Source organism: Zeugodacus cucurbitae, chromosome 2 (assembly GCF_028554725.1).
Source record: "Zeugodacus cucurbitae isolate PBARC_wt_2022May chromosome 2, idZeuCucr1.2, whole genome shotgun sequence".
Classification (NCBI taxonomy): domain Eukaryota; kingdom Metazoa; phylum Arthropoda; class Insecta; order Diptera; family Tephritidae; genus Zeugodacus; species Zeugodacus cucurbitae.
The window spans coordinates 65,468,672-65,481,949 of record NC_071667.1 but is presented as its reverse complement, the minus strand read 5'-3'; the positions used below and the strand labels follow the sequence as shown (position 1 = coordinate 65,481,949).

Below are 13,278 nucleotides of genomic sequence, written 5' to 3'. Positions count from 1 at the left end.
TACGTAAATAAGCAAAATTGCCGCATTTGGGGTGAAGAGCAACCAGAAGCCGTTCAAGAACTGCCCATGCATCCCGAAAAATGCACTGTTTGGTGTGGTTTGTACGCTGGTGGAATCATTGGACCGTATTTTTTCAAAGATGCTGTTGGACGCAACGTTACGGTGAATGGCGATCGCTATCGTTCGATGCTAACAAACTTTTTGTTGCCAAAAATGGAAGAACTGAACTTGGTTGACATGTGGTTTCAACAAGATGGCGCTACATGCCACACAGCTCGCGATTCTATGGCCATTTTGAGGGAAAACTTCGGAGAACAATTCATCTCAAGAAATGGACCCGTAAGTTGGCCACCAAGATCATGCGATTTAACGCCTTTAGACTATTTTTTGTGGGGCTACGTCAAGTCTAAAGTCTACAGAAATAAGCCAGCAACTATTCCAGCTTTGGAAGACAACATTTCCGAAGAAATTCGGGCTATTCCGGCCGAAATGCTCGAAAAAGTTGCCCAAAATTGGACTTTCCGAATGGACCACCTAAGACGCAGCCGCGGTCAACATTTAAATGAAATTATCTTCAAAAAGTAAATGTCATGAACCAATCTAACGTTTCAAATAAAGAACCAATGAGAGAAATTTTATGCGTTTTTTTTTTTAAAAAGTTATCAAGCTCTTAAAAAATCACCCTTTACTAATGTAATCTTCACAATTGCATGCTTACTTATATATATATACTAGGTTTGTATGTGTAAGTGTGTGTGTGAGTCACGAAGTCCATTGATGAAATCACAATTGTGTATTTGAATAGTTCTATCGTCGTCAATGATGATTGTTTGGTTTTGTTGCTGTTACATGTCAAGTTCGTCTGTTGGGAAATTAAGGCTCGTAGAGCTGGTAAAGCAGAATTTTTGTTTGCTCTTGCATAAATATTTGTTGTTAGTGGGTAGTGCAGGGTTGCCAATTTTTTTTTCGTTCTAAGTAAACATAACCTTGGCGGTTTTTGAAGTTTTACCATGCTTTGGCAAACATTAAATATTCAGTTGTCTCTCTTTTCTGCAACAAAACTTAATAACGGGTAATCTTTTACAGTGAATGTGTGTCTTTACATGATAGATGGCAGCTAAAAGCTTACAGAAACCTTGACAGCTAGGTGCTCACAATATGAACTATAAAGTCTAACAAACACGGCTAAACTTGAGCGTGAGCAATTTACTCTGGGTTAGGCTTTCAGGATTCAATTTGTATTTTTTATTCGAAGCCTGTTTTAACAAAAAAAAATTATGGTTGACCAGAAACTTATTTGGTGTGGGCAGTGACAATATATGCCGTTTTTGGATCGGAATGCATATAAGCTTAATTATAAAGATTTGGCATGATTTCGGGCAAGTGGACGCCGTGGTTGTCTCGACTAATTTCCGGCCGATAGGCCCAATTTTCGACAATTTTTTGCAGCAATTGGAGCCGAATGCCATCAATTAAAGTTTGTTCCGGAGTAAATATCTTCATTATGAAATATTTCTGTATAAATCTAGTAACTGTTGTAAAAAAGACCAACTCCGAAAGAAGCATTTCCTCATTGGAAACCATGTGTAAAAAAACATCGGTGACTTAGGCCTATTTTTTTTGCTAAAGTGTAGGAGAAAAGAAGGAAAAAAAACAAATTAAATTCAAGACGAGGGCGAAAAGAGAAAATATGGTATTAGGCGATACGATATTCATGAGGATGGAAACTGTTGTAGTTGCTAACTAGATTTATTCTGTTTTGGGCTTTCCATGATTTGGCTATTCATGATTCCGAAACACTATTTTCTAATAAAAATGCATTGTTACTGAATAGAATGTATACATCTATATTCATATATAAAAATCAGTGCCACTTTTCGTTGTGATTTTAGCTTAAGAAAGGGGTCACTTAACCAAACCGAATGTTTAGGCTTTGTTCTTACTATTTAGTAGATGGTTTACGTGAAGTTTGCACAAAAAAAAGTGATTGCCAAATTTGATTGAACCTGCAAGGTCCAAGGGCAAACACTTAATTTTTGTGTTGTGAATTGGGAGAAATAATGTTTTTTCCATGGCCAACTTTATGTTGCCTGTTCCAGAGTCGGTACCCCCTTTGTTTATTCGTTCTCAAAATGGAAAAATGGATTCGGTTTTGAAATAGCTAGTTACTAGCTAATTTTTTGTTTAATGAATTTGATGTTAAAATATTTTTTTTATTATATCACTTTATATGTAGCGAAGCACGTACCGGACCGCTAGTATAGTATAAATACTACTTATGGTCATTAGTTTATAAGTAGATAGTTGAGGTCAGCACTAATGAGCGAAACATTGCCGCAACAACGTAAATAATGGGCAATGATTAACACCAGAGAATACCATTTTGTATTGTTAAATATCTGTACATGTAAATCAAAAATACTTATATATACTTATCCGTATATAAATAAATTGGTGTTCATATATAATGGCAATATTGTTTTTTTTTCGAAAATCAATTCGGAGGTTAAAAAAATCATAAAAAGTTAACAATACAGACATAATAATTGATTCGAAATGTAGTTAATGGTCATTGTAATTACGTAGGTATGAACCATTATTTAATAAGTTCATAGAATATTAATGTTTTCAGTCCCGAAATTAGTTCTGTATCCGGATACGTGAACATTGCATACGCCGTTTTCGGCCTTTGTTGACATATCGACCATCATACTATGGTATAAATTAAATTTCAACTTTCAAAAATTAGATTATAAAGTATTCTTAATTAAAATACTCTCAATGTGATTTTGTTGTTCTGTTTATAAATATTAAAACATATATTTATATATTAGGTCTACAACTTTTTTTCGCCGTTTTCCAATAGATGTTTCTAGGGTCAAGCACTGGTCGATTAAATCGTTTTATATCGATCTTGGACATTTGTGTCAACATTAACCCAACAAAATATTTGTAGAGATCTGCTTGCATCCCAAACTTATTCTCAACTGAAAATGTCACTTTTTGAGCCGAATTCTCGACGTTTGCGGGAAATTTTGTTTTTCTTTTTTAATTCCAAGAAAAGTGCGGCTGAGGCTCATCGAATGCTTTCGGATACGTACGGTGAGGCTGTCCTAAGTGAAAAAAAGCCTTAAATTTACAAAAAAAAAACGGCGGAAGAAAAGTTGTAGTTTGAAAATATATTGAAATTTGTAAAACTTGTTAAAATCCCGAAAATTAAATTTCGGGATCCCGAATTTAGCTAAACTTTGCTTTAATTGCAGCAACAAGTTGACAAGTACGATTTATTTATGGCAATGTCATATGACATGCCTGAATTTTTGAAAGTTGTATTGTACTGCCAAACGGTATTTAAAGCAATAAAAAGCTGAATTAATTTCATTCGGAATAAGCTCACATAAAAACATAAAATATTTTAATGTATTCGAGAGCAAATAGTTTGCGCTTTGCAATAACAAATCATTGAAATGTCCGCCAACAACAATAAAATGCTGCTTGAATGCAACAAAACCACACTTATTTATTTATGTCTGCTATATAAGTATTAGAACGGTATTTTACAGATCGTTTGAGCTCATAACTATTTGTATGTATAAGTATACATTTTTGTGTAAATTACAAATTTATATTCTCCCATAAATTCATAGTTATGTATATGTATAAATAAAAAATTTAAGGTTCATATATTCTCTTCAACACCCCTTCTACTACCTAAAAATTACACCCGCACAATTTTGTTTTGATTTTCTCTTTATAATCGTTCCTTTCATTCTTCTCACCCGCAGCGATCCACCAATATTGCAGGCGCACAACAATACCAACATCATACTGCGTCTACCCATGGGCAAAAGGATTAAGGATATACGATGGCTGTCCGTGTGGTGCAGACGATTTACGGTAAGAAGATTTGCTTTGCCTTTCCTTATGTTGTGGTTAAACAGACACAAAGTACAAACACATACACACACAAACAAAGGTATACAAAAGTATGTGTGTCAGTTGTACATAAATATCCGCAAATTTATTTTAGACATTTTCGTAATCGTGGTTGCATATTTATTTCGGTTGCTTTGACAACTGTCACAATGATTACGACAAACTGCGGTCGCGTGAACGCACAACTTTTGCCATAATTCATTTTTAATTAAAGAAAAAACCACATAATCGCTGTGTAGCGGGCGATGAGAGATTGTAATTATGGAAAAGTTGGTCAAGGTTGTGTGGGCAGGTTACATTTTTGGTTAAAATTAATAATGATTTTTTAGTAGATTTGGTAAAATTTCAAATCTTTCTTAGAATGAAAAAATATCTGTTTGCGTTTAATAGATACAAACATACACAGTCACTGTAATTTTTCGGGACGCAGCATGGAGAGGTTTCTAATGTTGTTTTCAATGTTTTGGAAAACTGGACTGAACTGGAAAACTGGGAACATTTATTTGATTCGCCAGTTCAACAATAAGTTATAAAATCTTAATTCTAATTAAAACTAGACAAGCTCAACCAAGTAATTGAGTTATTTTGGTGAATCGTTGCTCTTCAGCGTGCTGGCATTTCTCTTCTTTTTAGACGTGATTGATTACAAGATTGTACTAAAGCATTAGCCAATGGGTTTGGGTGATCTCGGAGTTTGGATAAATATTTGTTTCTGATGTTCTCTACTGCTATGAGAATACCAAGATCTTTATGGATATTTTCATTACGCATGTACCATGGTAAGCACGTTCAAATTAATTCAAAAATAAGTAAGGAAGGGCTAAGTTCGGGTGTAACCGAACATTTAATACTTTCGCAATTTATTGATATAATTTTATTAATTTGACTCATATATACGGCTTAAAGTTTAGTAGAATAACGAAAACAATTATATATAGTATATGGACACTGAGGTAATTCATGGACCGTTCTCAATTTTCGCCACCAAGCAACATCATATCCAAGACTATATTTTCATTTAATTTTGCTTTGACATCTCACTTATTACCAGATATATAAGGTATACAGTTCACCGGATGTTTGAAAATCCGTTTATATGGTATGTACAAGGGGCCTAGAGGTCTTTGCCTATTTTTGACGTGGAGGCACTCAATTTTTAAAGAACACTTCCTTTAAATTTCTTTAGAATAGATGATAAATTTATCCATAACTATATAGTATAATATAATATAAATTTTTTGTACTGAAAGATTTATTGAATTCGGTCGAAAATATGAAACGTCAAACTAAAATCATTGGCTTTTTTTCAACAATTAGAAAGCAATCTACATCTCACATATACAAGTTCCTTCTATTCTTTACGATATTAAAAGTTCTAATATTTTGAATTATTCAAGAAAAAATTAGCAGTTGTAACCATAAACACTGCTAAAACGAAAAAAAATAAATTGTAATACAGATGTAGTCAAAATTATTTACACATCGGACGTTTTTTTTTACATGTTTCACACAAAAAGCTTTCGCTTGTTGTTGTTGTTGTCGCAGGGTAACAAAATGTTGTTGTAAAACTTGATCTATTTTTGAGCGAATGAAGTCAGTTTGACGGAGATATAAGCAAATGAACTGAAGACTCGCAGTAGTCAAAAGTATTTATACACGCCGATTTAGCCTTTATCCTTGGATTTGGTTTGAACAATAGTTGTAATTGGATTCTATTGCATTCATAACAAACTAACTCAGCCTTAAAATATAAAAAATCGTAAATAAAAAGCAGAAAACAAAGGAATTATCGATTATAACTAGATCGGAGACTGTTACTAAGTTTAAGACTGGGGTTTCGGCTTCGGAGTTAGTAAAAATTTATAGAATTTAAAGGAATACTGTTTATAATATTATTAAAAAAAAAGGAGACGAACAATTGCAAGGATACTTTAAAGAGAACTGGGCAAAATCCTGTGATAACTCCGAGATAATGTTGAAGATTAGTAGGAACTGTTATACAAAATCCCACAATTAGTCCTCTTAATATAGCAACACCATCGAATCAGCATATTACATGAACAGTCTATGATGCTACACTGCTCAGGACCTTAAAAAATTAACATAAATGCCTACGTTGTGCATAAAGTGGTCAATATTTCCAAAACTGATCCGATTCCGAAAAATCGATATGACTCTCATTTGCCATAGATTGCATCCTAAAGCCTGTCGTGGGCAGATAAGGCTAAATTTTAGTTCCAGGGCTTCTTTAGTAAACGCTTTATGCATTTACCACGTGAGAAGAAGAATAATGCAGTTTAGGTGCTAAACAGAGTCAGAGGTGACATTATGATTTTTTGTGGAAGTTTTCCTTACTTAAGTTCTGGTGATTTGGTACTAATTTAGAGGTCAATTCATATAATAATCTAAAACGCCGAAATTACCGACATTTGGTCTAATTTAACAGTTAACTTAGCGCCCAAATGTGTTGAATCAATTCGAACCATAAAATCGGCGGTTAATGATGCCAATGGTTATGTAACCAATTATGAATTTATCGCCTTAGAATAGTAACTTAGACTAAACATTAAAATAAAAAAAAAATTATCATTAAAAAATAACAGAATAATTCATTTCAAGTTGGTCCGGGTCCAGGCTCTCTTAAAATTCTAGATTACGTATGTGGTATATTTATATATTTTTTGAATTATTTTATGGAATTTTGTTAATTTTTGGGTATAAGGGTTAATTTTCATAAAAATAGCTCATTCAAGCAAAGCTACATTAGAGAAAATAGCTTCACAACACTATATTCCAGATCGCAAATGTGTTTGCGCAAAAAAGTTAAGATTCCAAAATTAAATTCTAAATACCATAAGGAGTTAAAATATTAATATAAATATGTTTGCATCCAAGCCCCATAATATTATGAATTTCTAATCTTCGTCATGAAACAAGTTCAAAGTCATATTAAAACACGAATCGATTGCGTAAATATTTGTCGGCAAATCACTTTCTAACACACACTACAACAACAAGAACAACAATAAGGAGGATGAACAACAAAAGCACTGAAAGGCGCACAACACACAACATCCATTGACGGCCGATTTATGGCAGGTGTAAAACAAGTTGCGTTAAATAGCTGCACATAGACAAGGATACAACTCCACTCAACTCAACTGACGCAACTTTGGCGCATTCACTACACCTACACGCGACTGTGTGTGTGTGTGTGTGTGTATCCGTGTGGGCGTGTGAATTTCGCGATAGCTGTCTGTAAGTCAGTCAGTCAGTTGGTTGGTATGTGCTGCGCCTTGAGGCCGGCGAAAACCGTTTAAGCAGAATGTTTAAGTTCAAAGACCAAACTATGCAGATTCATAGATAGACACAGACATACACTTACATACATACATACATGTATATATATATATATATATATATATATGCATAATTACACAGCCTTAAAGTAAACAGCAGCATTCATTATGCATAGACGCTCAACACAATTGGCCTTAACGCCTGAATATATGCAACACTGTTGCCAATGTGCAAAAACTAAAGCAACAACAACAAGACTAGTGTATATGGCTAAAACAAAACTATTTTTTTGTTCGGGGTTAATATTCGAACCGCGCCCATTTTTTTGGTGTGAAAGTTGCGCACTCGAGTCGTCAGAGATATACATACATACACACATACATACATCTCTTTCACATACATGTGCGTTACATTTTTTCATAAATTACTTTTGTTTTATTTGGCTCACGTGCACGAAATAATATTATTTCTCATTTTCATGTTGGTGGGGCGGACAATGTAGAGAATGAAAGCAGGATAGAAGATAGAGAGCAAAACAGGAAACGGAAGGTCCTACTTTGTTGCAACTCCCCCAGTATGGCTGGTGTGGGCGCTGTGGCCGCTGTCTTAGAATATAAAAGATGGCGTCGTGGTTAAATAAATTACAGCAGACATTTTTGATTAACTCAAGTGTGTACATAAGTAGGCGTGTGTGAGCAGCCCGCGTTGGTGGGGGGGATACACCATACTCATGCGTTAGTTTGTATCATTGTGAAGTGTATGCTATGTTACGCATATGTATTTACATAAATTCCTATACATGCGCAGTCGGCAGCAGCGCGCTCAAAGTGGCTGCAATTTCGTTGTGCAGATATACACATGTATATATGTATATGTATGTTTGGATGTACATACCGTATGTTTAAGCTAAATGAGTACTTATACATATTTTGTTGTGAGAATAACTGTGGTGAATAATTTTAACTTTATTTCTATGTATGTATGTATTTGAGAGTACAGGGTGTCTGAAGTTTAACGAATGTTATTCGCCACAGTAATCAATTGATTTAAGAGGTTTTGAATCTTTTTTTGAAAATCGACACTATATTTTTTTGTTTTAAGAAAAATATAGTCTTTCACAAAATCGAAGCTGCATTCGAATGATTAACGAATTTATTTTGAATATATTGTATTTTTCAAATATAGAGTTCCTTCAGAGAATTACCATAGCATAAGACAATATTTTATGTTGATTAATTATTTTACCGTTTAATCATCCTGGTGAGCCATAGCTCAAACATTTTTTTGTTATGTATTATTATTCATATTTTATGTTTTCACCATTCATTAAACTTCAAGGAACTGTAAAAGTTTTAGTCGTTTCTGTTATTCCACCAACACATTGACCTCTATTTTCCATGCACCATCTGTGAAGAATAATGTATGGAAGAAAAAAACTGTTACGAGGGCTGCTGTATATATTTCTGGCCTAATAATGAAAATTTGAATATTTATCAACGAAAATGGTTTTATTGTTTGTCGGAATATTCTCCAACAAGATTTATACACTTTTGCATGCGCTCAAACCAATTTTCGAAGCACTTTTTTGAGCGATTGTCAAATTGTGCGGGATCCAACGAAAACAAATCTTTTTTACGGCCAGGTGTTCATGCAATATCGAATGAATGCTGGTGGGAGAAATGCATAGGCATGCCTCTATCTGAAGGTATGTTACATGACGGTCTTGCAATATCGGTTCACGTACGGCATCGATGTTTTCTGGCACAATGGCTGTTTTTGGACGACCTTCACGGAATTCGTCTTTGAGCGAGCGTCGGCCACGATTGAATTCATTGTACCAGTTTTTCACAGTGCTATAGGATGGTGTTTCATAGCCATACAAAGATTTTAATTCATCGATGCACTCTTATCGCGATAATCCACGTCGAAAGTTGTGAAAAATGATCACACGAAAATGTGTACGAGTTAATTCCATTTTTTGGCCGAGATGAATTTTTTAATTTCCTCTAAATAAAACAATTCACGATTAAATGACAAAACGTTCTGAGTAATGTTATGCTAAAAATTGTCAAACTTTCCAATGGAAATGTCAGATTGCACCTGGCAACACTTAGTATTGCCTAGGCCACAAATATATATAGCAGCCCTCGTATTTACAAAAAGCAGACTTTTTACAAAGCTATATTCATAATCTCTCTAATAAAAAATATAATTTTCTGTAATATGTATGTATATTAGAAAGGGTTTTAATCATTATACGAGTATAATTAGAATTAATACCCGGGTTAGGGTCTATGAAAAATACAGTATTTTTTATACCTATTATTTGCTATAAAATGGATCGGTGACACGAGAGATTTTCATATTTGGCATATGTGGGTAGAAAGTTTATAAACCGGTTACGGCCATTTTTAGACAAAAGTTTTCACATATCGGAGGTTTTAATACATTCTGCTCAGATTCTTGAAAATAGACGAAATATGTTATGGACAGATGAATGTAAAGTAACTGAACAACACCATAGACACACTACGGTAACGGTAAAATATGTAGTTTCAAAAATATTAGTTTGGGCTTGTCTTTTATTTTTATAGTGATTGGCCCATATATCGTATCTACACTGTCATGGATCAACATGTCTACGTTGATATATTGAATAGCACAATGTTACTTTATACTGAATACGAAAAGTCTCTGAAATTGTCTTCTCAGCAGGATAATGATCCAAAACATACATCGGCTAGCCAAGGAGTGGTTTCGTATCAAAGGGATTAAGGTCACGCATTGGCTTACGCAATAGTTCATCTACAGATTAACAGAAGATATAAACCAATTTCTGGACTTTTAAGACATTTCATAAAATATTGAAATATCGTTTTCTCACCTGGTTTAGTAGACATAGCTGTAATAGTTATTGAGATGCATATATATAATAGACCTATTCTATTGCTGGACCGATTCTACTTATCTCCAGTACCAACTTCACCAGAGAACACATTTTCCACATTTTAGATCGTCTCACAAATTTGGCATTTTCAATACAAGCAATATTAAATTTCCCTATAGTTTTGGGTTAAAAAATATCATTTATTATTATTTAGAGTTGAAATATTAATGTTAATAAAGTGGCATAGCCTTACAAAAAAATATCAAAATGATTCCGAAATTCCTTAATAAAAATAGTTTTGCAAGATGTCTAGACTTTAGAGACAATACACTAACGGCTATATATATATATACATATGTATATATGTAAGTATGTGTAATATTTCATTCCTTCCATGCAGAGTTAATGCCGTTACCGCATTATAGTATGTTTGTATGTATATACATACTTACGCGTATTTATATTCACCACAAATGGGGAAGTTGGGGAAACGAAGTTATCTACACACTAACACACGCTTATACATACATATATGTATATGAAAATATATAAAAAGTGCGCGCGCACATTTCTCCTATTTTGACTTTTTGTTGTATTGGAGTTTGTTTATATACTATTTATATCATTTTAGATGTTTAATGAGTATATGTACATACATATATAAAACCAACAAAAAGTCACTACATATTTAAGCATATAATTAATCGCGTATATATGTATGTATGTATATATATATGAATATACCAGTATATGTGTTTTTGTTTGTGTAAAAGAGGAGGCTGCTTATATATTTCACAAGAGTAATACTTGTGTGCGTGTGTGTGTCTGTGTGCGCATAAAACAAATGAGTATTTTCGGCAATAATTTCGCCTGTTGTCTGTATGCAAATATGTAAATGGTATAATTATTTTCACAAAAAATTTGCATTTTTATATCATCGTTGACTTAAATAAATGCATTTTCATGCCTTTTACTTACTTTTGCCTCGGCCATTCCTTTCTTCTTACAATCACACTGTGACTTTAGTCAACCTGCGTTTAAGGCAACATATGAAGGCCATTGAGTTCTTTGTCGTATTTTATAAATGGTTTATAAATGGCGCAACAGCTTGCTCTTTCCTTTCAGACTGAAACTTCTTTCTACAATTTATACATTTTTCTTTTTTTGTAGAGAGTGGCTTGTAGTTGGCTATTAAAAGTTATCAACTGGTTTATAACCATTTTCTTATATAGGAAACATAAAATTTATGAATATCGTTCTCTGTTCTTGTAATTTATTGATTTTACTAAAAGTATCTTAATGTATTTGTTGCATTAAATTAATAAAAACAAGTAAGGAAGGGCTAAGTTCGGGTGTAACCGAACATTTTATACTCTCGCAATTTATTTAACTTTATTAATATTATATAATACACAATTTGACCCACATTCTCGTCATATATATTGTATAAAGTCCATTGAAAGTTGGAAACCATAATATTAGGTTAGAAGCACCTAGGTCCTCGTGTTCGATATATGGGGCCTTAAAAACCTATGGTCCCACTTTTAGTAATCTTCAACCTAACCTTTGTATGGGACGTGGGCGTGGTTCTTATCCGATTTCTTTAATTTTTGGACTGCATTAAGAAGTGGCTAAAAGAAACGACTGCAGAAAGTTTGGTTTATATAGCTTTATTGATTTGCGAGATAAATACAAAAAACCTATTTGAGGGCGGGGCCACGCCCACTTCTTCAAAAAAGTTAAAATTTTTATTTTAATAACTTTATTTATGGCTTAGTTAGGACACTGTATAGGTTTTCAGTTTCCGCCATTTTGTGGGCGTGGCAGTGGACCGATTTTGCTCATTTTCGAAAGCAACCTCCTCAGGGTGCCAAGGAATATGTGTTCCAAGTTTCATTACTATATCTTAATTTTTACTCAAGTTATCGCTTGCACGGACAGACGGACAGACAGACATCCGGATTTCAAATCCACTCGTGATCCTGATCATTTATGTATATATATAACACCATATCTAACTTTTTTATTTCTTGGTGACACAAACAACCGTTATGTGAACAAAACTATGATACTCTGTGCAACATGTTGCGAGAGTATAAAAACTTTTGTTGTGGACTCTTTTTCCTTCGCTGCTTGGCCGAAAGGAACATAGTAGTTTTGAGACATTTTCTTATTGAATTTTAAAATTTTCTGACGGGAAACGGGGGACCTTTGTTAGAAAGTATTCTTTATATTTTGCGAAAACTGAGATCGAGCACATATTCTAATGAGTAGTCTTTAACCACTTCACCATGGCGGTCATGATAAGACACTCAAACAATTTCGATCTCAGCCATATAGCTCTTTAGATGAGAAAGATATTTTAGAAACCTTATCAAGAAGAATAATGAAGATCGTGGAACTCGTTTCAGTGTGATTTTGAAAGGCAAATCGGTCTATTAAAAAGGCGGAATAATGCTGATTCTATCTCTGATTCAGTTTAATAATGTTAATAAATTCATCAATTGTATTTTGCTTCAAGCATTTCCCCTAATAATTCATTTACATTTTTCTTTCACACAGGTTGATTTCGGCGAAGTTTTTATCCCACCTAATCTAGATGTACCAAAGCCACGCGTGCTACCGGAATTCAAGCGACTGGCACATGGACTTCGCTCGAGCAACATAAGTGTTTTGGATGCGAAAACATTCTACATACCCAATTTGCATTATGATGGCGCTGGACCAGATGCCTATTTCTGGGTTGGCAATGGTTCCGAGCCCAATATTATGGGAATTAAAGTAAGTCATACAGCTATAAATATTATTATATTCATTTATAACATGCTTTGCTTAGGTACCCAATGAGGTTGGCTCACTTGAACCGCTGCGTGGTTATCAAGGCGAAGATATTGAGATACAGTTGCCGGGCTCCTTAACGGTTTACGACATCGACTGGCTGTCGGTTTGGTGTGTGGAGTATAGGCATAATTTTGGACATGTTTTCATACCGAAAGATTTGGATGTGCCACCTGCGTTGGGTCAAACCAAAATAACGGTAAATTATGCACTTGAGATAAATACAAATCTCATAAATTATTTGAAGTGTTTTAGTTAACACGTCCGCCCCATTTATTTTGTATATAAAATACCAGTTACTTATATATATTTAAATA

At 33.9% G+C, this 13,278-nt stretch overlaps 1 protein-coding gene across 1 annotated transcript in view; it reads left to right on the top strand.

Annotated features, from left to right (window-relative positions):
* Positions 1–13,278, top strand: part of LOC105218958 (protein Skeletor, isoforms B/C) — a 74,997-nt gene that overhangs the window by 57,513 nt on the left and 4,206 nt on the right. The window contains exons 4-6 of the mRNA XM_011194851.3: positions 3,786–3,897; positions 12,686–12,904; positions 12,960–13,160. Of these exons, the coding sequence (XP_011193153.2) occupies positions 3,786–3,897; positions 12,686–12,904; positions 12,960–13,160 (532 nt within the window). The remainder of the gene's footprint in view (positions 1–3,785; positions 3,898–12,685; positions 12,905–12,959; positions 13,161–13,278) is intronic.